Source organism: Diadema antillarum, unplaced genomic scaffold, assembly GCF_040938485.1.
Source record: "Diadema antillarum isolate AM-2024a unplaced genomic scaffold, OU_Dant_1.0 scf00000036, whole genome shotgun sequence".
NCBI lineage: Eukaryota > Metazoa > Echinodermata > Echinoidea > Diadematoida > Diadematidae > Diadema > Diadema antillarum.
The window spans coordinates 4953919-4980647 of NW_027270925.1; the positions used below are offsets into that span (position 1 = coordinate 4953919).

The 26729-nt window shown below is 37.5% G+C and overlaps 1 protein-coding gene across 1 annotated transcript; it reads right to left on the minus strand.

Annotated features, from left to right (window-relative positions):
• Window positions 1-14705: 14705 nt before the first annotated feature.
• LOC139708414 (alpha-1D adrenergic receptor-like) lies at window positions 14706-25903 on the minus strand. The gene is made up of 2 exons (XM_071620368.1): window positions 24883-25903; window positions 14706-14884 (listed from the first exon to the last, which is right to left on the minus strand). Exons 1-2 carry the CDS (start codon window positions 25901-25903, stop codon window positions 14727-14729), a joined length of 1179 nt encoding a protein of 392 aa, XP_071476469.1. The 3' UTR covers window positions 14706-14726.
• Between the last annotated feature and the right edge of the window lie 826 nt (window positions 25904-26729).

The window sequence follows — 26729 nt, forward strand, 5'->3', positions numbered from 1 at the left end:
ATATATATATGTACATATACATATATATCATATATATGTAGTGTGTGTGTGTGTGTGTGTGTGTGTGTGTGTGTGTGTGTGAATGCAGCAATATTAGGAGGATACACTAGTAAATGTTTGGGGAAAATCGGACAATCCGTTCGGAAGTTATGAATTGCTAAAGTTTTGGTGCTGCTATCACTCAAATTCCACATGTTTATTTAAGTTTCATGCAATCTTTTTTTTTCTTTGTAAGCAGTTTAGGGTGTTGATTCTGGTTTCAAGTCTGAGGGATGATAAAACATCTTTCGCCACAAGAAAATCTTAAGGGCAAGTAATGACTCTTTCACAAAAATGTTGCTTTATTGAAGTTAAATTCTAACTTGAGTTTGACAGACGATAGGGAGGATGGGTGGGGTGCATAATGGGGCGGAATCTGGTCTATAGAAATCAATCCAGTTCTGTTCTACTGACTTTAAATCATTCCAATTCAATTTAGCTTAAATCAAAATGAATCCGACGTAAGTGAAGTCCTTAACATATTCAAGGCTGGACACTAACTTTTCTTTTCCTGTTTTTTTTTTTAATGTGATTTGTTTATTCACCGTAAATTAATGCATAAAGAGTACAGTAAATGTATGACAGGCAATATACAAACATGATAGTCAATAGTGGAATATATACTTAAAAATTGACATATATTCAAAGGAAAACGGAAGAAAAAAAACAAGCAAGGAATACGTACGGAAGGATCGCCCATTCAGGTCTGTCTACGAAGACATGGCTGTTCTTCCATGGGGTCCTAACATGAAATTTATATTGGGATAAAAAGATTCAAACTGTAAAACTATATATATCGTTGATAATAGAATAAGTGTATATTGGCTGAACTACAAAGATACAAACTTATACTTTGGAGGCATTATGAAACATCTGGAACACGTGACTTTAACTTACTAGAAAATAAGACAGGACTACAAACAAGTTTTAAATTAGGAGGAAGATTATTATATTGTAATATAATGCCCTTTACAATTTCTGCCCTAGGTTTTGGTAATGCTAAATTGGCCATGAGGAAAGAAAAAAAGGCGAAATTTGGCAGTAAAATAGATTGAGCTTGACGGTGAAGACTGGGGCAACGCTTGTCGTGCCGTAACTTAAATGTATCCAGTTACTGAGCCATGATAATTACCACAAATCGTTTGGGCCCTATTGGGTCACCAAATATTTTGTTTCTTGAATAATGGTGGCCCAACATCTATTTCTCGTGGCCCCTGTCACCAGTCAAGAAGCAATTTAACGCTTAGCTGTCATGACTGTTCTAAAGAAAAAAAAAATGCTCTTATCTCACTGACTAGTATATACAAAGACATATTATTGGTTTCCTCCTTTCTGTTACGATAATTTAACATTTCTATAAGACACTAGTCTCAGGTAAGATCTTCGATTTACGATTTTTGTAGCCATCATCTTTTATCTAACTTTGGAATGACGCTAAACAGCCTGCAAATCTTTCTCGTATACCGGTGCTTTTTTATCTCTTTTAAACTCCTGTAAATCGAATACGAACTTCCGCCATTATACTTCCGCCGTCTCTCGACGAAATGTCACTTCTAATTAGAGCTAATGATGGCCGACATAATGCTGAAAATGTTTTGTCTGTGACCACGGAACTGTGGATCTTTACGGACGCATGCGAACCATAGTATAGGGACATCAAGGTTTTTGAAGAGATGAGGCGATTTCAGAACTCAGATGAAAAAATACATGGATCTCAAAAGGGTACGCAACGGAAGGTCGCTATTCAGTATTTCAATCTTAGGTTAAGACCGCAAGGTTAGGAGTTCATTTTTCTTTCTCAAGCAACAACTTCAGAAAGTTATTATTATTATTATTATTATTTATTCGGCAATTCAATATACAATGTACAATACAAGCTGATATAAAATACAAACAGAAAATCGTAAATACATGATATAAAAATTGTGGTGGTTCCAGGTGCATGCTGCTGGTTGCCAGGGGAGGAAAAGGCAAACTTAATCACCGAGGCTCGAGACCTTCCTCCCCGACCAGTGCATGCACCCAAAATCAGCTATATCAATGTAAAACATATGGAAGAGATAGGACATGTATTCACTGAGATACGGAATGAAACATTTATAACCTTTGACCCTAATTGACATACCCAAAATGGTGTCTGATCAAAAAGTTGTTATTTTATGAATTAATGTATGTGACATGAACTAAGCATGTGCAAAATTTAACGGTGATAAAAACTGTTTTTCTTGAGTTATTGCAAAGAAAGTTGCAGAAAGAAAGAAACATCTCAATACATTGCAGATAAGCTTTAAATTCAACCAAGTTTTTTAACGTAATCCCGACATCGTATGAAAAAACGAAGGGTACATTCACGATAGTCCAAGATCTCAGCTACAACATATTAAAATCTGAGAGAAATTCATTGAAGCATAAATGAGCTAGTGCTCGAAAAAGATAATCATGTCAATTTTCATTTGCAGAAAAACTGCACTCCCATAGAGATAACACGTCGTAACGAAGATACAGAATGAAGTACATGTATATTTGACCATTGACCCAACTTTGCACAGACATGGTGGCATCTGAGCAAAAAGTGGTTATCTTGTGAAAAGATTCTTATAACATAGTCTTTGCGTGTGCAAAATATGGGAGAAATAAGACATGGATTCACTAAGATACAGAATGAAACATTTATGACCTTTGACCCTAATTTACAAACCCAAAATGATGTCCGATCAATAGTTGTTATCTTATAAAATAATGTACATGACATGAACTAAACATGTGCAAAATTTGGGGGTGATGGGGCTGTTTTTCTTGAGTTATTGCAAAGAAAGTTGCAGAAAAATAAAAACATCTCAGTACATTACAGATAAGCTTTAAATTCAACCAAGTTTTTAACATAATCCCGACATCGTATAAAAAAGGAAGGGTACATTCACGATAGCCCAAAGTCACAGCTACAACATATTAAAATCGGGGAGAAATTCATTGAAGAAGTGAGCTAGTGCATAGTCATATCAATTTTCATTTGCAGAAAAACTGCACTCCCATAGAAATAACACGTCATAACGAAGATACAGAATGAAATATATTTCACCATTGACCCAACTATGCGCAGACATAATGGCATCTGAGCAAAAAGTGGTTATCTTGTGAAAAGATTCTTGTAGCATGGTCTTGCGTGTGCAAAATATGGGAGAGATAGGACATGTATTCACTAAAATACAGGATGAAACATTTATGACCTTTGACCCTAATTTACATACCCAAGATGGTGTCCGATCAAATGGTTATCTTATAAAATAATGTACGTAACATAGACTAAACATGTGCAAAATTTTGGGGTGATAAAGGCTGTTTTTCTTGAGTTATTGCAAAGAAAGTTGCAGAAAGAAAGAAACATCTCAATACATCAAAGATAAGCTTTAATTTCAACCAAGCTTTTTAACGTAATCCCGACATCGTATGAAAAAATGAAGGACACACTCACGATAGCCCAAAGTCTCAGCTACACAAAAATGCTCTGGATTCAAACACATACGCAAATTTGCCATACACACAACAACTATAATGGGATATTGACAAAAACAAAACAACAACAACAAATGTCCTGCACATCCACTCATAGTAATCGTAACAGTCACACATGGCAAATTCTTGGTAAACTGCTAGAACAAAAATAAGATTAAGACAGCAGTTCGAGCCACAACGGTGCATGATTTTGTGTGTGTGTGTGTGTGTGTGTGTGTGTGTATGTGTGTGTGTGAAACTTGACTGTTACTATGGTGGTAAGGCACTGCTCCATACAGACGAAGAACTTTCACAACAGAGTTTTTGTTTCTTTTTGTTTTTTAGTTAAGTACAATTTAATTCATCCATCTAGTCGCTCAAAGAAATTATTTGAATAGATAAAGAGATGAACAGTGATATCCAAGGTCAATTAAAATTGAGGACAAAGGGTTTCCAACTTAAGCGCTTAACGTGAACACAGGCAAGAGATTAATGAAAGATTGGACAAGATTGGACACAATGAAATTATAGTGATAGAATTACTTTAAGCTATTTAGAAGACTTGATCAGTATTTTCTGTCAAACAAAATTTATTTTTGTCTAAGTGAACTCGAGGTGGGTCTTGGATTATTTTTCATAATGATAATTATGATTATTGTTATGATAATGATAATAAGAATAATAATAGTAATAATAACAACAACAATGATAATGACAACAAACACAATATGGGATATTGTTATCTTTATGGATAATCTTTATATATCTTTTTTAAAGGTTGATCTTTATTTCTACGATATAATTTAGGGACTTATTCAACCAAAGGAATCGATCTTAGTACTCACAGCATTGCTTTTAGTTGGTTCCGTCACTAATCATCACTTCAACCTCCTATTGAAGACTTTGGGATTAAAGATTTTGCTTGCGTTATTCGTTTGATAGTATAACCTTGTGCATGATAGTTACCTGCTCACATATCATTGCATTTACTTTTGTGATATATTTTTTGTGTGTTTTGAACAACATTTTTATGACAAATGTGAGAACTTATCATATTCAAATAAAACTCGTTTCTTTCATGGTCTTACTACTCCTACGTTTAATGAAAAAAAAAAACCCTCTTCATGACGCTACCTTGCACTTGTCAAGGCGGAATCCATTCCGCGTTGCAGTTTGATTTCATGAAAATAGAGTAAAACTAAATAGACAAAATGATAAAAGTCAAATGAAATGACAAGGCAAATGAATGAGTAGATAATGGCATTTGAATCTTAACATATTTCATTAAAATAGAAGTGACATCGAGGTACTCCCACAATTATTGTATGAAAATTATACAAAGCGATGGTGATGTCCTTGCCTCATTGATTGATTTTGCACCATTTATGTTTTTTTTCTTTTTCATCAATTCCTAATTCGGTAACAACAATCTCCTTCTTGATAAAACGGCAACAATGCTCTAAGTCATTAAAACTCCAAATCAATTCTTCATGAGGGCTACACTGTTACCTCGTAACTTTGAGTCAAAACTGGAAATCTAATGAAGATTAGTTTATATATAAGGTGAACGGGATATAAAATCATCTAACTTATTCATTTCTTAACTGTGTCGCACAGTCAAGATTCTTTGGAACAGTTATCGCGGGCATTGAAGTTTGAAAATCACAATGATAAGCATATCACAGATATATTTTTCCTCCTAGGACTATTGGCTGGGAAATACATGTAGGCCTAAAAGTTTTCCACAATTTTCTATCCTGTAGCATGTTGAAACTTGAAAGTGCTTTAACCATAACTTACCTGGGGGGGGGGGGGGGGGGGCATAATGCCCCCCCCCCCCCCCCTCGACAAACTCCGCGACCATTCCGGCGCGCAAAATTTTTTGACCGCGCCGCTCGCTGACTTTTTACTTTCAAGTCTCGCGCAACTTTTGAGACCAAATTTGTCGCGCCCGGGCATACCGTTCGGAAGCCACGCCCCTTCAAAAAATTTTCTTCAACCCCAAAATTGCTCAAAAACGTGATTTTGTGTACAAAGTCAATACAGATTGTGTTTTTTCAATTAATTCATATAAAGATTCATATTTTTTATTTCAATGGCTGAAATCAATTTATTCTAGCATAATTATGCTTCAAAAAATGTGTATGACAAATTCTGCTGAAAAAACAACAAAAACAAAAGTTCGAAAAAACAAAGAAATACATTAAAAATTGATAAAACAAAAAACATAAGAAATTAATTTTGATACTGATTTTTTTTTTACGCACAAATGTTAGGAATATCACTAGGAATATTTACACCAAAAATTCCATGAGCTTTTATAAGCCAATTACAGACGAAAATGGGGTTTTTTACATATATTTGCATAATTAATTAATTTAAAATTGAAAATTCAAATTTTTGGAAAATTTAGCTAAACATAACCTTTTACAGATATCACTCTGTTCTTGTTTATATATTTTTCTTTAACTTGGATACCTGGCAACAGTAACGGCAAATGTGACTTTGGAAATAAAGTTCGAATTGAATTGATTTTTTTTCAGGTATACGTTATTGACATATCTTTTGAATTGCTAGGAGCAAAGCAGGTTTTAATCAAACAACATAATGGATGGTCTCTCGACAGTATCAAAATTATCATGAAACCATAAACTGATTGAATTCATTAAAGACGATTATTTTCTTTTCAATATACAAAATAATGTGTAGAAATAAAGAATGAAAATTCAGGAAAATAATCAGTTACATGAGTCAGGGTTGTAGGTGAATATTTGGTAATTCTCCTAATACGTACGGGCCAGTGAAAAAGTTTGACCGAGCAAGGAGGGGTGGGACCGCAGGTGAAGTGGAACACGACGACAGTGGTTCTTGAGATATTTTAGGTCTCGCAACATGTTTACTCTACATAATTACTCATTCTCGTGACAGGTATACACTCACAGTGAGGGGGAAAAAGAGAAGACAAAAGGATCATTTATGTAAGCTGATGAAAAAATGAATTAAGATATGGATGTCGACACCTCGCCTAAAATTTAGTTAATCCCTGCAAACAAGACATCGGCCATGCTGAGAGTATGATGTCGCCTCTCTGATGAGCAAGCTTCCGACATGGTCCTGTTGTTGACTGGTGGCAATATCCTAGTGCTGCTGCTCACCATTCGAACCATTAATCTCTGCCCCACCCTCACCACCTTCACCTCCGACCACTCCCTTCCCCCTTATTCACCATTATCATCTCCTACTTCCGATCTCTGACCAACACTCAATTCAAGTCGAATCGTTTATTCATCTCATTTTCTGATAAAACAATACAACAGTATTGAATTCTATAATACAATAAATACATAATCAATGATTTACATATGATTGTGAAAACGAAAAAAAAAAGACAACTTGAACACTGCAAAAATATCGGTATTAGATTTAACACCTTGAGTGTTAAATCTAGCACCGATCAAGTTTCAATAGAGGACCACACCCACAGGTGTAGAAAGTATGTTGTGATGGTGTTGAAAAGTGTTCACCTGTCACGTCGTGGTGTTAATTTGACACTGTACCTGGTGATATTTTTCACACTGCGCTGGTGTTAATTAAAAGAATGACACCGCATGGTGTGGATTTGATATTGCTGTTGTTAATTTCAATTTTATAACACCCGCCTAGCTTCAATAGGAGACCACACCAACTGGTGTTACCGTGGTGTAAATGTGTTTACACTTTTATTTTTAAAAAACCAAGTACTTGTTGAAGTTAAAATCAATAAGAAGACAAGTAACTAAGAAACTATTCAAAACACAATTTTATATTTTGAAATGACACCCCGAGGTGTTAATCTAACACCATAAATGAGCACCAGAAATTTAACACCAGCTCGCTGTTTCATTTTTAACACCTGACTTTTTGCAGTGAATAAAGCCAGAAAGGCCTTGTACAGTAATTTCCCTTTAATACGTAAAGGCACAAAATAATTGACTAAAGTACAAAGTATAAACATTGGCAGAACTTTCATTTACCTCAACATGTCTTTCCCTCATACGTCGTTTCTTTAATTTGCATCTAAATTCATTAATCATGAGATCAAAACGTTCAATTACCTCAACGTTCTCATCGATTTTTTTTTCAAAATGTTTTTTTTTTTCCAAAATATGTTTCCTGTATTAAAGTCTACCTTCACAACCTCTCTGAATAACTTTCATATACAGGACAACGAGCAAAGTAACCAATAATTATTGTGGCATTTTTGACTGGTGAGAGGCAGCGACAAGCGTCGTGTCTTAAATCGAAAGAAAGGGAACCATGCAGTCAGCCCATCAAGATAAACGTCCACTTACGAATTGAGTTCATGGCTAAAAGCGGAAAACTGTCATCAGAGTTTAGAGGGAAGCGGAGGCTCTAGTCCCAGATTGTGGAACCCACTGGTTTTTTGCTGTTGTTTTGTTTTGTTTTTGTTTTTTAAATGAGTGACGTCACAGGTCGCTGACTTACCCTGCGTCTCATCGTCATTTCAAAGGCGTCTGCTCTAATGGACACGTCACCAGCGGCGTTCAGGGGATGAAGCGCCAAATTCAATTAGGAGAGCTGAACTCTAAATCGTGTTGAAATCTGCGAGGCGACTATAGGTTCGTGTGTTTTGTCATGTTTGAACAAACGGTACGATCTTCCGAATTGTTTTGAATAGGGATCCCAGAAACGCCAAAAGACGACGTTCACTCAAGTTAACGTTGTCAAATTTTCATTACTTACAACAAGTTCAACAGGGTTTTAGGGTTGTGTAAAATAATACTCAGTTAAACAAATTAATCTTATGTCGCACATTACACTTGCGTTTCAAAGCTGTTTACAGATACTATGCTGCCCTAATCAGTGGCGATGTGTGTGTGTGTGTGTGTGTGTGTGTGTGTGTTGGGGATGGGAGGGAGGAAAATCTTATACTATTGGGTCATTCGGTCATACATATCCTTTTGCATACAAGAACAGACGATTTCTCGTGACCAGGGACGATAAAATGATGTTTCAGAAGTTTTCTTTCTGTTTCCATTCTTGAAGGACCAATATGAAATCACAATGATATCATCTGGTCTTAACACTGCACTTAATCGTCTCTAAGTACGCAAATTTTTATTTCAAGTCAAATTTGTTGGGATTGTTTTACAACAACGAGCAGACTTCAAGATGTGTAGTCTGACAGCATGAAAAAAAAAACCGCTTCCACTTTCATGTTAAAAACGAATATGTTTTGAATTCGAAACTATGAAAACAAAAGTAAGTATAGGTCTCCTTCACTGAGATGAAGTGTATGGTCGTAACAATCTTTTGAATGTATAGTGAATGCAATGTAATCTCGCATCTTAACATAGTAAATTTGGAAGACACTATGGAATCTTGAAGTTTTAAATGTTCTTATCAAATATCAAGCAAATTGGTAGCAAATACGAGCACAACTACATGGAAGCCACAGCTAGAGGCAGTGGTATAGGCCTATCTCCATACCGCACAACTACCATCGGTTTGTGTATACACAAAAAAAATCTATGACGATTATCAAAAATCATCTTTTGGCCGCTGATTTAGCAACTGTGATCTCTTTTTCTCTAGAAGTCGTCTTTGCCAGGACATTATAAAAGACTACAATAATTTGATGAGAAGGATACACCCTAATCATATTGATTTCAAGTCAAACGACGAAAATTGCTTTAAAGATGTTTGTCCAGGTCAATTGACAACTTGTGAACTGATGACACAGTCATTGACAATAATATGAGCACAATGCCACTAGAATATCATTAAAGATTAATGTGAGTGGGCCTACATGGGAAGGTTTGAAATGTTACTTTCTCGTTATTATTATTATCATTATTATTATCATTATTATTATTATTATTATTATTATTATCATTATTATTATTATCATTATCATTATTTGTTAGGTTTGCTTCTGATGAAACCATCCAGTTTGTCATATTGGTGATTAGTACTATTCTGTTTTAAAGCCATTCTAACCATGGCGTGATCGGACTTTAAAGGGACTATATAGGTTTGGTTGAGATGGGGATTCAGGTTTTAACTTTTGATGAGATAATTAGAAACCACTCATATAAAATATGAAAGAGCTAAATGGAATTCCAAGTTCATTTGATGAAAATTGGTTTTAAAATGGCTGAGATATCTAATAACAAGGTTAAACAAAGTGATGATGATGATGATGATAATAATAGTAGTAGTAGTAATAATGATAATAATGATTATAATGATAATAATAATATACTACTACTACTACTACTACTATACTATTACTACTAATAACAATAATAATTGTATTTATATGGCGCTTTATACGGGTGTTTCTAAGATCACTGGTGCTATTTATACAAGAAAACTAGAAAATGCAATAACATAAGGACAATGCAAAACGAAAAAGACAGTAAGGAAAAGAAGAAAAACAATACATGTGATATACAGTGATAAAATAATTAATAACTGATTGTGTGTGCCTCCAGATAAAAAATATTAGAACCTCCTTGTTTCTGCATATCTCAGCCATTTCAAAACCGATTTTTCTCAAATAAAGATTGAATTCCTCTTAGAATTGCGCGCTCTGTAATATTTCACATAAAAAGTTTCCAATTACCTTGTAAAAAGTCAAAACCATCTCAACCAAAACTAAATCATCCCTTTAAACTCGTCTGATGAGGATAAGAGGAGACGGGGGAAAGGATCGAAAGGGGAACTCGCGTAATGCATGGTAAGCATCTCAAGTGTTCACTCTGAAGCGGTTTGTCTTACTGTCCAAACAAATTACCATACCTCAATCCTTCTTCTGTACACTTTACCTAACGAATACCGCTCATTCGTCTTTTTTAAGGATAGAGGGTTAATGGGGAAAAAAAGTAATGGATTTCACGTTTGGAACAATAAATTATAGGGTCATCGTAACGCTATATTGGGTGGCACGTTCACAACTGAAACGCCAATACAGGTTTGATGGCCTCGCCTTTAATATGGACTGTACAATATATAATTGATTCTGCATTCGCCTGAGGGTAAATAGTCTGACCTTATGCATCAAAATGAGTTGAAGGAAGTCTTCAAGGCCCATTATTATCGTATCTCTCGTAAAAACAAGAGAGGTTTTCTTCGAAAAACAGGACGACATTTTTCGGTGTTCATTGCCATTCCCAATAATGTTATGAAGGAAAAACTCTGAGGTGGGCTCTGAGGGAGAGTCAAGAGAGGGTTTTAATGAACTTTCTACATAAATGAAAACAAATGTGTCACTTGATGAACATTGATTAAAAAAATGAAACCTGCCCCCACCCCCAAAGAAGTATAGACTCCTACTCCTAGTCAGTTAAGCACGTCATCCGGCACAAAAAAAGTGTCACTCAATTGGCAGCAAAATAAACTTACTGCTCAAAGGTGGTAGCCGTATTTCGCAGACATCATGCAGTGCCAGAGAATAACAGAAGCATTGAATGCGAATGAGATATTACACGATAGGCTCACCATTACATTTAAGTCTTTGGGTCATTAATTTAACACTAATCATGCGGAAAAGACCCTCATCGCTTTTGGCCTTGTGCAATCTTCAGTGAAATGCAATAATAAATAATGCAAGGATTCTTTGAGTTGAAATTTGATACGATATGCCATTTTGTGACGTAATTTGGCGTAACTTGAATGACTGACAGGAAAGCGCATCTACGGGGGGGGGGGGAGGGTCTGAGAATGATTTCAACACATTGTGATCCATACATGCATTAGTTGGAGCACAGGACTCTAAAGTTGGGATAACTGCATTGTTTTGTTTTGCTCTTTTTTTTTTCCACATTCGCCAAATTAATGGGATGGTATAGTTTTGGTTGAAATGGAGCTTAAAGGTTCCAACGTTTTTGTGAGATGATGAGAAACCTCTCATGAAATACTAAAGAGTACTGAGTATTCAACTTTAAGAGAAATTCAAACTCATTTTATGAAAATTGGATTAAAAATGACTGGGACATCAAATGACAAAGAGGTCCTGCAAAAAAGTGGGACCCAACTTTTTATTAGGACTACTTTTTTTTTACTTTTTTTTTCAAATATCTCAACCATTTCAAAACCGATTTTCATCAAATAAACTTTGAATTCTTGTTAGATCTTTCATATTTCATAAGTGGTTTGTAATTATCTAGCAAAAAGTTAAAATCTGAATCCCCCATCTCAACCAAAGCTATACATCGCTTTAAGGCATATGTTTTCAGATGATTGAGAATACCAGGTGATAAATATACTGGCGACATAGGCTGACGGACAAAAATTGCTACTGCAGAAAACAGAGAAGGATTTATTTTGTTGATATCTAAAGTTTACAGTGAAGTTTCACTCCACGTCAGGTTGACTTCAATCATAATGCAAATAAACAGAACAGTAGAAGTTTCATACTAAAGAGAAAAGGAGACATATATATGAAGTTTGGAGGTTTACATTCTCACAAAATAGTGGTAAACGACTTAAAAGCAATAACGTGCATAATTTTATGTCCAATCTTTAATCTTTAGATAAACCTTATTCGTATACTACCACGTTTGTTTGATTTTCGCTGTGTGTCTGAGTTTTATATTATTCATGAACGTTACTTTAATCATATTCAATTCACATTTAAAAGTTAACTGAAAGGGCGTTGACCTGCCTTATACCATCTGATGATGTTGCAGCGGTCATCGTCATACAATAATATTGTACCAGCATTACGTAGCGTGCCCTGTCACGGTGTCATTGACTAACTGCCAGCAAGTGCCAATAATGATCGTGATAATGTTGCCATTAGATCCAGTCTTAAAGTACACGGATTAAAGATGTCGTCGCTTTTCACTGATAATCGAGACTTACTAATCTTAATAGAATGAATTCAGAGCATCCACACTGCGGGAGTTGTCATTCAAATTCAAATTCAAACTTTATTTTTATTCTTTTTTTTTATTCAACAGAATATACAAAGTAATGAGTGAAATTAGACATACATTTGAATTATACACAAGAATTGTCATTATCATGATTGGCGTTACCGTTACCTACATATCATATCACAAGATAAAATACTCGCTGGATTTGGAAGATTTGTTAAAACATATAGAAGAAAGATAGAAAAAAGAAAGAGTGTCAGCAATTGTGTTATACACCGGATAGATACAAAAGAACCCTCAACAAGTCGGAAACACACATACACACACGCACACACACACACACACAAATGCAAGCATGTCATTTCATAATACATTAATCGACACACACACAAGATCAATGAAACATGGGGTGTGGGAGCTGGATAGAGAAGCAGATAACAGCATTAGGAAATACATAGATTCAAAAGGAGCGAAGGTCGATGTTAGTGTATCATAGAGTTGTTGTACTTGTTGTCAGTAGAATTGTCTGCTTGTCTACAGGCGGGAAAAGCTACTCGTAACAATTCCCACACTTATCCAACTGAGTCATTTTTCTTTCTTAAATTGGACGATATACTAGCCAACAGAGTACACTTTGTTTATCTAGTGATTGTTTGATCACTTCCTCTTATTGACAATTCACTTCCTGTTTCACCTATGTGATACATTTTTAAGGGAACTACACTTTAGTTCTGATTGTGTTGACTTTTCCTTTGTTGTGGTTCGTCGTCCTGTTGTGGTGAGTTCGGCAATGTCGTTGAACTTTTCTAGATGTATAAAGGGTATACCACAATATCAATGTTTTAAAGCCACTAAATACGACAAAGACATCCCCGCCTGTTCGAGCTTGGTACGTTGAAACAGTTTTATTGAGAATGGAAAACAATCATTTACACGAAGTTCATAGTGGACAGATAACTTTACATTCAATAAATACTGATGGAAGGCTTAAGAAATGCATGTATTACAATTTTCCTGTTTAACGAGCATTCTTATAGATAAACTGTAACCTGTAAAAATAAAATGCCATGATTAATGAATTTAGCTGATGATGATCTGTACAATGCATTGCAAAAAGGGCCTTGCAATTGAATGAAAATTTAATACCGTTATTAGGTTTCAGCCTTGTCATATCTGGCATCAAAATGCATACATTTGAAAACTTTGTCTATAATACTGTCTGAGAAAATAGAATTTACAACAGGTGATCATTATTGCTACTATACACTGTGTAATCTTTGGCATCCACAATTTCTCACAGAGTTACAACATTATGAACAAGCCAGTTAGCAGATCCTTCCGATTCTAGAAGGTCTGATGAGCAATTAATCGAAATAAAACTTCGATTATAGTCTTCTTTCATTTCATTCAACGCCTGTCAATATCTTGAATCGCACAAAATCTGACAAAACCCATTAAAATTAATACTACTTCTTACGTATACTTCCTCGGTTATCTTACCGATATCAACAACAGTGGTAGAAGGAACTTGCCGTCTTAGCATTTTTTAACGCTTTTGTGACGAGAAAGATAATGAAAGCTATCTCTTTAGTTGTAAAGAATCATAAGGAGAATTTTAAAAATCTCAATAAGGCTTGTAGACACATTACTTTACTAATACTGCATATTATTGTGATTTGACTTTATATACAGTACAATGTTTGTTTCAGAACTGGTGTTCACTCTTACACATTCGTAAAAGGCAAACAAGGGGACGATGTAAAAAAAAAAGAAAAGTTCTGAAGTTTCATCATGGCAACCTCTTTTTCAAGCGTTTGAGCAATGGTGTTAGTTCCATTCAGCCTACTTCATTTGCATTGATTTACTGTCGTCGTTGGAAAAAAGTCTGGTTGCAAACAGTTTGATGCTACAACTTACGTAGCTGTGTCACGGTCTAGGTTGCACTTCCTCTTCCGGGTCAGTCCATATGATACGTTCCAAGAGAAGGGAAATGGTGTCACGAGATCGTCACCCATCTCGGCAAAGCACGTCTCCTTTCACTCTGATGATCATCTGTGCGTACCTCCGTGTAACTCAAGATTCAACGCAGGACGATACAGTGGCGTACCGTCTTGTCTGCCAATAGCGCGTGCTGGCTGCAGAACTTCCTGCGAAATATTGGGAAGTCGCATTCACCTTTGACAGCACCTGGTTTTGTTGTTGTTGTTGTTGCTGCTGTCATTCATCATAGTTGTCACTGGTGTTGTTGCCGCTGCTTTTATCAGGGAGTTGGGAGACCCATCATCTCCCTGCTTTTGTTGTCTACTTTTGATGTCAGCCGCTGGACTGTGGCGCCATCTTTGGGATTTCTCTCTTGCTGGTGTTATTGGTGCTATTGTGCGCCATGCGCTGATTGGATATGATCCTGCGCATGAATTTGGCCGGCTGGTCGATGTCGGCGAAACGACACCGCATGATGCACTGGAGGACTCCTGGATTGAGAAGGGCGGAAGAGGTTTAGAAGGAGGAGGAAGAGGAGGAGGAAGAAGAGAGAGAGAGAGAAAGAGAGGGTGGGGGGGGGGGGAGGAAGTTAAGGAGACAAAGAGTTTGATTAGTACTAGCTGTCTCAGTATTGTAACTTCTCAATCATTCAAAATGACGTCACGCATTGGCACGAAAGCAATTGACACGCCATAATACATGATAATAATATTTTCTTAATACAGCGGACTTCCTATATGATACTGATCAGTGCGCTGTAAGGAGCTTACATAGTCGAATTCATAGTCATTGCCAAACAGAATTCAACATATTTTCATGTTTCTAGCAACTAAATAGCAGTTTTGCGACGTCAGCAGCCAGTTCATTTGATTTACGTCGTATTAACCAACTCTTGAAAATTACTTAACGATAAACCAACTAATACATGAAGATACTAAGTATATTGCAAAATAAAATCAAACGAAACAATGTGAAATGGCTATCTGAAGACCATTGTTGCTTCTGTATGGGCCCACAAACATCGATACATAATACAAGGGTTTTGTCAGGTACAGCAAGCTGTATCCCCTGCACACTCGCAAGACTTTTGGAATGGAGGACAGCAATTTTATTTGTGAGGATGTACTTAAAGTATAAGACGTGGCATATGGTAAACTGTGTTTTGTATAACAATTGGACGTAGACAAAAGTGTGTTCTCGGCCTGATACAAGACTAGCGTTCTCCGCAGCGCGGCAAGACAATGACCCACAGCAATCAAGATTCCAGATCTTTCGAAAAAGTTTCTGCCCAGCTACTGTCGACAACCACACCGTGACCGTGAGTTGAAAGCAAATGAAACGTAGCTGAGCTCCCCCTTCACCCATTTATTCTCAATAATATGATGCATGGCAGTGGGTCATTCCAATAAAAGACTGAGAAATGACGCTCTCTTTTCGAGGAAATAGCTCACGGCAAATTTTGTGCCCGCCAAGAAAATTTCAATTTCATTTTTGGACCTGACGGCATCGGCTTGGCATCGAGGTGGTCATTTCACGCTTCCATTATCCTTGATCTAGTTATTTTTGCTCTCTTTCTCTCTTTCTCCTTCTCTTTTGTTTTGTTTTGTTTTTGTTGTTGTTTTTTGTAGACGATTACATTGCCCTCACTTGTACTTGCTTGCTGGTCCAAGGGGAAAGGGGGAGGGGGATGATCGGTGAAGAGGGAGGTGTACAGAATGTCAGCCCCACCCTAGCATAATATTTTAGCTGCTATATTGTCTGACTGTTCTGATCCGTCTTCATTTACCAGTAACATGATAAGACGATGATCAGCGATATGCACGTAGAAATACCACATTCTTTATATCATGTTACATGATTTTCTATTTGTATTTTATGATGAAATGGCAAATTAATGATGATGATGATGATGATGATAATAATAATAATAATAATAATAATAATAATAGTAACTGTAGTAGTAGTGGAAGTAAATGATGACGATGATGATAATAACAAAAATAATGATAATGATAATGATACTACTAGGCCTACTACTACTACTACTACTACTGATATACATACTACTACTACTACTATTACTACTACTAATAATGATAATAATAACTAGAGATTGTAATTTGTCATCACTGACAAATTAAGGTGATCCGATTTTTTTTTTAATCAATGATTCGAGTCCTGATCGTAATAGGCATGACAATACAAGTTTCATCTGTGTTTAGAGACATTGGCCGTGTGAGGTTTGGATTCTCATTTAGAAAAGGGAGTCATATCTGCCATCTTTGGTACCAATTCTGTATACACTGAATAACGAAGATACAGCAACGAATACATATGACCTTTGACCCACCTTTACACTCCCAAGATGGCATCTGAGGAAAAAGTGGTTATTTTGTGAAATGATTCTTGCGACATCGTCTATATTCGTGTGCAAAATATGGCAAAGATAGGACAGGTATTCACCAAGATGCAAAATGCAAAGTCTTAGGTACAACATAAAATCTGGGAGAAATTCACCGAAGGGTAAGTGAGAGCTAGTGCTCGATAAAGAAAAGCATGTCGATTTTCACATTAAAAAAAAATCCCTCCCATAGAGATAACACGTCATAACGAAAATACAGAAAGAAGTACATATGACCTTTGACCTCACTTTGCACACCCAAGATGGCGTCTGAGCAAAAAGTGGTTATTTTGTGAAATGATCCTTGTTACATGGTCTTTGTGTGTGCAAAATATGGGAAAGATAGGACATGTATTCACCAAGATACAGGATGAAACATTTATGACCTTTGACCCTAATTTACATACCCAAGATGGTGTCTGATCAAGTAGTTGTTATTTTATGAAATAATGTACGTGACATGAACTAAACATGTGCAAAATATGGGATTGATAGCCATTGTTGTTGTTATTGCACAGAAAGTAGTAGAAAGAAAGAAAAATAAAGAAAAAATATGTTATTTTATAGAAATTTGAAGGAGAAGCATAAAAAAATCAGAAGAAGATAAAGTTAGGAAGGGAGATTAAGACTAACTAAAGAAAAAGAAGAAAAAAAGTGTTTAAAAAAATGGAAAAAAAATATTGGCAGGGGTGAGCCTCGAACCAGGGACCTTAGGATTACGAGTCGGATGCGCTATGCAATGACCTATTTCATGCTCCATAGGCCCTGTGTATTAAGCAAAATGACGCTGCATCGAAGCCACGTGCCATTTTCAACCAAGTTTTTCGACGTGATGCCGACGTCGTATGAAAAAATGAAGGGCACACTTACGATAGCCCAAAGTCTCAGCTACAACATACTAAAATCTGGGAAAAATTCACCGAAGCAAAAGTGAGCTAGTGCTCGAAAAAGAGAGTCATGTCAATTTTCACTGCCAGAAAAACTGCTCTCCCATAGAGATAACACGTAAACTGGTCAAATTCTACAAGGATACATTCAATCCATTTTTACGAGGCGATGACGTCATCCAATCAAAATGTTGTTTTTACATTAATGAAAGAACATTTCATAAGCTACAACATACTGAAATATGGGAGAAAATTGGCAGAGGATAAGTGAGATACGCTCGAGTAAACTTGTAATTTGATGACGTCATTTTGAAAATTTACTTTTTTTACTTTATTAAGAAATTTGATATCTTTTAATCATTTTGTCAGCATTGCCTACCCATGAAATGACATGTACAACTCATCAGCTTTCAATATATGTAAAGAAAATGGGGGGTCACCGTCCATCCTGACGAGTAAAATCGGATTTAAAATTGGCAGTTTTTTGGCATAGTTGCACTGTATATCGCCATTGACGCGCGCGCGGAATTTCAACTTTGACGGCCCCGTATGACGTCATATTGAGTCGGATTGACTTGAAACGTGGTATAAATATTCCTTGACATTTCAGACATGCGATCAAAGTGAAAAAACTGGAAATTTCAATTGCATATGAGCTGTGCGTGCGTATATGTGCGCGCGCGTACGCGTCCGTCCGATTTTTTCAATTTTTCACAAAATGCTCCAAATGGTCTGGAACGTGTGCAAAAAAATTTTGAGCTCGATTAGAGCATACAAATATTTCAACGCGCGCGTACGCGCACGTTTTAAGAGAAAATATGAATTTTGAGAACATGAGTAGAATGCGCATAACTTTAAATATATGTGACGTAAATTTCATTGAAAAATTCTATTTCATTAATGAGATATGATTGAGAATGTGTTTTCATATAATGACGTCATAGTGACGTCACGGTCGACTGATCACAATGATACATTAGATTTGCCGTCTTTGGGACATGATGCATACATGATATAATTTTGAAATTGACAGGCAGCGGACTTTCTGAGCTAACCTCTGCACAACTTTTGAGGAGAAATAAAGAAGAAGAAAAACAAAGAATCCGTACAGATACAGAAGGTGATCCGAGAGGATACTCGGATCACCTAATGATAATCATAATAGTCGTCAATATGATCATCATACATCATCTCCTCGTCATTCCTAATTTTGCACTATTTTGATTTAAGTTTGGGTTATATCGAACACTTGCCACATGTACACTTCAATCACTGCATGCCCCCACTCCACTTATGCACTTTTCATACAGTCACAAAAGTTTTGATAGTTTCAATCGTAAACAAATCGCATGCTTCTAGCATATTGCCTTTGGGAACCTCATGAGTATTGCTTAAGGTCAATGGGAATGCCAGAAATACATAGGCCTATACGTCAGGAATGTTTTATCGTGTTCATAATAATTACTTTGTTCAAATTCATGAAATTCTTTCTTTTACTGCACTTGTTCTCCACGGCTTAAAGTGCACTCAACTTTACGAGCGCATATAGGTAAAGTATTTCTATACATTCTTTACACTGCAGATTAACTTAACAAGTCCACCCATCCCCCTCCCATCTAATCCCCCCCCCCCAAAAAAAAACAATAAATAAAATAGGAAAATAATTTTGTTCATAGGAATCCGTTCTTAAAGGTCGGTCGCAAATTTCACGACATTGCAGAGCCGATGATTGTGAGCCATAAAAATTGCAAATTTGACGTGCAATACCGCAAAACTTTCCTTTTCTTTAGACGAAGATGATTACTGTCAGTAGACGAAATAAGGATATCAAATTCGATGATGAAATATGGAAACGATTTCGCGACATCATTTTGGTTCTGTTGTTATTTCTTCCTCCTCCCATCAATCAAGTGATAGCAGTAAATAGTGCTTTTGTGAGATCTCTGCCCAAATACTGGATGCGAGTATTTCCAGATTTGGAATGCAGCAACTATAGAAGGGGTTGCTTTGTCCGAAGAGACGGGATCATTGTCAAAGGTAACCCGGGGTTGTTTTCACTTACGAGCCCTCCCCAAACCCCATCCAACCCCATTCTCATATTTTCCTTGATATTCGATGCTTCCAAGATGTTTACAAAAAATCAAATACAAGCAGGTGACTATGCCGATTGGGGATTACTCAAACTACTGGACTATTTGTCGTGCTCTTAATCATTTCTTCATTTCTTGTCCCATCAGAGGTAAGCAGTTGAAGATTATAAGAGCAGGGTTGGGCATCACGGAACATTTTATTATTTAAACAGATGATGGTTGCAAATGAAGAAGGGCCCTCCAGGGGCACCACGCTTCCTAAACTTGACTCTGAGTAACCCGATTTAACTTCCCACGGGCGACAAGGCATCTTTGATTGATATCCCGCATGGCGGGTGCGTGTGTGCGCGCATGTGTGCGCGCGCATATTTTTCTCTAAATAATGTTTGAACCAGTTATATAGTATGAATAACATTATATGACAAAGTAGACGACAATAACAGTACCGAATAAGTCATTTGTACCAACATTTTTGACAAGCAACTTCCATGGCATATACATTCTGTGTCTTGGGAGATGTGCTAAGGCAAGTGAAGGCCTATATAGGCCTACATTTTGAGGAGAGTCATGAAAAACTATTCCATCAAACAAATATTCATATGATTCACGCAACATTCTACGCCTGTAATAGATGAGCCTATGAGTGAAACATTACCCTACACAAGTGACGTCACTGACACGCAACCAGTGTTACCCAATGACATCCATCCATGTTGGTACATACATGACATAAGCTGATATTTTAAGTGGTATCAATGTTACTCCAGAGTATCATGGCATTATGATTTTCCAGGTATCATACTCATTACATCTGGGTCAAAGAGACAATGGATTAGAATAATTACTGACCCAGGGGGCATTTCATCAACCGTTTTGTCAGATTTTTTCCCCGACAAATTTGCTCTCAGCCAATCAGATGCAAGGATTTCAGTAGCCTCTGACAATTTGTCTGATAAAATATCTGACAAAACGCCTGATGAAATGCCCCGAGGACCTCATGTTTAAGAACCTTTATAGAACCTTATCCTTTGTGTTCGCGTATTCTAGATTACTAGTAATTGAATTTCTATCGAGATATAGCCCCATCTACATCCCATTCCCTATTCTGGAACTATTGTGAAAGGAAACCAACGGCGTCCTTTGTGCGTACTTTGTACAATGGCATAGGGGTCACATCTTTCAGCAGAAAAGACCCTGGTTCAGATCACTTTGTCTTACCAAAGATACCGGGATAAAAAGAGAAGATATGCAGAAAAAACACAGAATCATATATTGCAAGAATTAACCTTGAACTCCTTTATAGTACGTGTATACCAACGTACTCTCTAAAAAAATCGAGTGAAATTTTTCACTCTAAAAAGAGTGAATACAAAAAAGAGTGAATTTCGAGTGAAATTGGAGTGAATTTTGAGTGAAAATGCTCATTTTCACTCATTTTGGGGTGACGTCAGGAATCACTCGAAGATTTTGGAGTGATCCCTGAGGTCACTCCAAAATGAGTGAAAATGAGCATTTTCACTCAAAATTCACTCCAATTTCACTCGAAATTCACTCTTTTTTGTATTTACTCTTTTTAGAGTGAAAATTTTCACTCGATTTTTTAGAGAGTAGCATACCAGCCATGGTAAAAGCAATCGATTAGATTCGTTGTAAGCTCTTATTGCTGATCAAGACATCATCTGGTGACGACAACAACCATATCAGCTTGTTAAAACGCTTAATGTGGTTGAGTGGGGCCTAGGTTGGATCCATTGAAAATCCTCCCTATACCAAATGGGTTCTTTAAATAAGAGTCTTGTAAGTGGTAAATACGATAATCGAACTGACCTCTGTCATTATGCCTCTACCATTTTGTGACCTGTCATTTTCACTTCAGGCATTTTTACCTCTAGTATTTCCACACGCTGCACAGATCGCTGTGCATTCTTACTATCATAGGAACGAATATACTACACCGTGCCAACTTTCGGGTCGCGAATCCTGTTTCTGATTTAGTTTCGTGCTCATTTTATGATACTATTTTTGTTCTCAAAACTGTGCGTGTGTGTGTTGTGTGTGTTAAGGTGTCTTATGTGGCGTCAATGAATGTCTTGATATCGCAGGGCAGGATTCGAAACTCCCAAGTCTGGTTGTAGATCGAATTACTGTCGTGTAGAATCCAGGGCCCTTCTACACAGCCCAGTTTGTGGTTACTGCGGCGACCGAGTTCTTGATTTCGAGATTTGTCTATCTTATAATATGGCAGCATGGTGATGTTTGTTTTTCTGAAGGTTCTTCAATCCGAAAGTTAAAAAGGGATCGTTATTCCGAAATTTGTTGATTTGAAAATGAAATATAAAGGTTTGATAATCCGATGGCTCGTTATTCCGAAAATTGAAGGATTTGTGGAGGTTATTTTTTTCACTTTCAGTCATTGGTTAATGTTGGCGTTCAAATTAGGATGTGGCAAAAAGAAATAAGCTATAAAAAGCACAGGTTGACACACGTGTTAAAAGGTGTATGTGTATGGAAAAGAACGAGAGAGAGAGAGAGAGAGAAGGAGAGACACGAACACTATCAGAGAAAGATGAGGGGAGGTAGTAAAAGCGACAAACTGTGGTCGACATTCTTCCATATTGTCTCGAAAAGCCCCACTAAACCCCGATATGCGTTATGATGTACATCGCTAACATCGTATCACCTCAACTTCCTTTTCTTTTGTCATTATAAACTTGCATAGATTGACAACCATGTCCAGATGTTTGCAATGTATTACTGCGCATCCTAGCTGGATATCAATTTTATGTTATATTAATTAATGTATTTTTCATTGAGATTATGAAACTGAAATTGAAATTAAATACGCAACCTTCGTGAGATTTTTTAAGCATTCTTGCAGTTTGAGTCATTTTGTTCCACACACTTGGACTGCATATGTGTGGTGAAAGGGAGCTCAGCTCATAAAATATAAGACAGCTCTGGTTAGTTCTATTGGAAATTCGATACCTCGCCTTAATTGCCCGCGTTGACTGTGGCCATAATTATATCCCTATCATGCCTATAGTGTTACCACGCACATAAAGTTCGTTAACCGAGTGGTCGGTGTACTGTAATACAACAGAACTGTAGTGAAGGCCTTTATTTGTGAGCCCGTCAGTTTTCGGCAATATTATCATGGAAGTGATGACGGAGAAGTTGAAGAATATGATTGATGAGCAGAAAAGCTACAAAAGTTACAAAAATGGTTCATTGCTTGAGGGAGGTATAATAAAAGTCTTGTGTCCGTCTGGTTTCAGTCTGCAGAACTCCGAAGGCCTCTTCCAGTTGCCTTGACTTTAAACAATCTCATTTATTCTCTGAGTTTTGCATTATGTTGAACAAAACAAGGTAATTATTGTACATGCACACAAATTGCATTGGATCCTCTGCTCATTATCTTCCTCGTCGACGAAAACCCTAAAAATTAGGGTTGAGGCAAACCCTAATAAGAAGGGAAGAAATTTGCTATCATTTCTTCCTCGTCGACGAAACCCCCCAAATTAGGGTTTAGGCACATCCTAATAAGAAGGGAAGAAATTTGCTATCCATTATTTTTTTTGGGTCCCATACCGTTGTTAATCCGTCATTTAAAAGAGGAAGAAGAAGGGAATGTCTACCCTTGTGAACAATCCGTGTTTTCCAGGTACAGTGACATAGAAGGATATAGAAGTAGCCAGTTGTTTAAAGTGTCTCCAGAAGGGGAGAATTTGTTTATTGTGCCATGGCAGAAACAAATGAACTTATGGCAAGAAGTAATCATAAGTAGCAAGTGTTTCAGAAAAAATGGTGTCTGTTTAGACACCTGTTCTCATCATAATATGTATAATAATTATGATGGTCTGAGTCACGATATTTCATTGGTTGTTTTTCAAAGTATTTCATTTGAAATATGTATTATGTGTTCAGAAGAATATATGTTTGATGTAGAATAATAGATATCCCAATTGGAAAAAAAATGACATACTCACTAGACTAGACAAGATTTCTTTCTCTAGCAAAACAAACAAACAAAACAAAACAAAGCAAAACAAAACACATTTTCCTTCTATTAATGTCAATTTATCAGGAAAACACGCTTTGTTTACAGGGGTAGATATTTCCTGCTTTTTCTTTTAAATAAATGATTAACATTGCGTGAGCCCATGGTCGATGGTGGGACAACAATTAATAGACAGCAAGTCTCTTCCCTTCTTGAGACACCAACAACCATGACAACTGGCTACTTCTAGTGACTTGTCCTTGATCTCACTTAAACAGGAAAATACAGGTTGTTCACAAAGGTAGACACTTCCCGCTTTTTCTTCTAGATTAAGTGTTGATATTTCATTAGACAAAATTAGTGGATATCAAATTTATTCCCTTCTTGAGACACGAATAACTAGTTATTTATTTCTCTCTCCCTAATGTTTCAAAGCAAAACTTCGAAATGGGTTTGAAAGACTTAATGTAATGTTGAATTTTGACTATGTATACTGCATGAAGTAGTATACTATGATAACAATACTAATTATGGTAAGGATTACAGTACTGAAAACAATTTTCATAAAGCAAGATATGATGGTGGTACAAATTGTAAAAATATGAAAATGACGAAAAAATGAAAAAAATGACGATAACATCGAGCAAAATTATGGAGAAAAGAACACGGTGCTGAAATTCCATTGAAAAAGCACGTAAAGGACATAATGCTACGACAAATGAAGCGAGCATTATTAGAAGAGTTGTGGAAACTTTTTGCTTTGTTTAAGATCGCAGTTGACATGGAAGGTTGGCAATTGGCAAATGTCTATCTTTATTGTATCAGCTGCTTTTAGGTGCCAAACTTATGTGTAGCTCCATTACGATCCTACCTTCGTTTCACTGTACTTCCCATATCACAACACAGACCATTCAAAATATAGAAGTGTACGAGTGTATTAGATTTGTACTGACATAAATACATATTTATTGCCTATTATGTAATACAAGAATAATTACGTGCATGTTTATACTTATAATGTGCTATAGGCCTAACAGTGAATGATTATTTGCATGTGTGTATAGTACCTAGTGCCTAAGAATTTTACCAAGAAACGTACGTATTTTGGACTTACCTTTGAAGTGAGGATGTTTGGACGCGTAGATGAAAGGGTTGACACAGCTCCCCAAGAGGTAGATGGCTCCAGCGTAAGGCACAATGTGGTCGGACCCTGGGATCATGAGCGACACGCTGTAGGGTGTAAGGCACAGGAAAAAGGCGATGACCACGTAGAAGAGATTTCTCGTGATCTCCATCTGGCGCCGACTGAAGTGCTGCCTCGTGTGTCGCCTGTTCAGATCCTGGAAGTAGCTCTCCGCCTTGAGGGACGACTCCGGTGTCGGGGAGACGGGCGGCGATATCGTGACGGGAGCCGCCTTGCTGGGGGACTTTGGCGTGTACGAAGAGGATGATGCCTCCATGGCCGCCATGGTCTTCGTGTGACGACGGACGTAAGCAAACAGCTTAGCGTAGCAGACGACGATGATCACGAGCGGGCCCGGGTAAAAGATGGTTGCCAGAGTCATGTCATAGAAACTGGCGTTCTCCGTGTGTTTCGGACCACAGCGAGTGTATTTCTCGTCGAAACCGACGTCGCCAATGGAGGCCAATGGCGGTCCGATGGTAAAGACGGTTGGGACGGTCCATGTGAGGAGTGTGGTTAGTACCAGATTCCGAGTCCGGTAAAAACTGCGGTAGCGGTGGCTGGGCTGCGTGACGAGGAATAGCCGGTTGAGAGCGATGGCGGCCAGCGAGTATATGCTACATCCGGACGAGATGATACTCGAGGCAGCCGCGACCGAGCACGTCCACTCCGAGATCGGATACGTATGCGTGCTGAGGACAGCCATGACATGGAAGGGCATGAGCAGACACGTCAACATGTCGGCGACGCTGAGGTTGACCACGTACACGTTGGTGGCTGTGCGGAGTTTCCGTGAGAGCGCGACGGCAAGGATAACCATGCCGTTGCCGAAGAGTCCGACCACGGAGACCAGCGCCGAGACGGTCGCAAGGAATATCCTCTCGTAGTAGTGAAGGGGACTCTCGTAGGCTTGCCATTCGTCCGCGGCAACAGTGACGAGTGAAGCATTCATTGCGGACGAGTCGCGATGAGTTTAGAATATATCAAAATAAGTTACAAAAATAGATATTGAGGTTTCCCTACTACGCTGTGTTCAACATCAATCAAATTGTCGTTTGCCGTTGTCGATGTCACAAAGCTGCACGCCATTGATGAAGAAAACCCTTATTATTGATTAAATAAATTATCATTTTCTTTGAAATATCAACTTTTCAACACATGAAGACGATGATGAAGATGTGACATAAGAAAAAGATAGAAACATCCCGCTTACTCAGAGCATTTTCAACTTGGACTTTTCTAGTTGTAGCAAACCACGAACGTCAGAGAAAAGCTGCGAATGACGTGTAGCTGACCGTGTCTTCAGACTAAATCATTCCATGAGAGAACTGTTCCGATGTATTTATATAGAGAAAGAAAAGGAGATCAGCGCTTAACACTAATTGTTCACACCACAATCTCCATCCATGCTTCCCGCCACCAGCTCGATCAAAGTGACTCTTCTCCCACCGCGTCTCACGGTCGTCTGACACCACTGCCTTTTCGACACACGCGCGCCCTGACATACGGTAAGGGAGATTGTCTCGCGCCACCAACGTCAGATATCAACCAGGATCGGGGTTTCAACATGACGATTACACCCCTCCCCCCCCCCCCCCCCTAACAGTTACCCCCAGGTGAAATGTCGGTTAGTGATATACAGGGTTAGAGTAAAGTTTAGGGTTAGGGTTAAGCTCAAGATAAGGATTAGGGTCGGGGGAATGGGTGTGATAATTGTCTACGGGGTCCAAGGGGCTTTTGCTTTTGTTTGATTGTTTTGTTTTATTTTGTTTTCTTTT

What these genes read in the sequence shown, in the direction of transcription:
- LOC139708414 (XM_071620368.1), bottom strand. Translation starts at nt 25,903, where the DNA reads ATGAATGCTTCACTCGTCACTGTTGCCGCGGACGAATGGCAAGCCTAC. An exon ending in CAAACATCCTCACTTCAAAG is followed by an intron (nt 14,885 to 24,882) that starts GTAAGTCCAAAA and finishes TTCTCAATCCAG; the next exon opens with GAGTCCTCCAGTGCATCATG.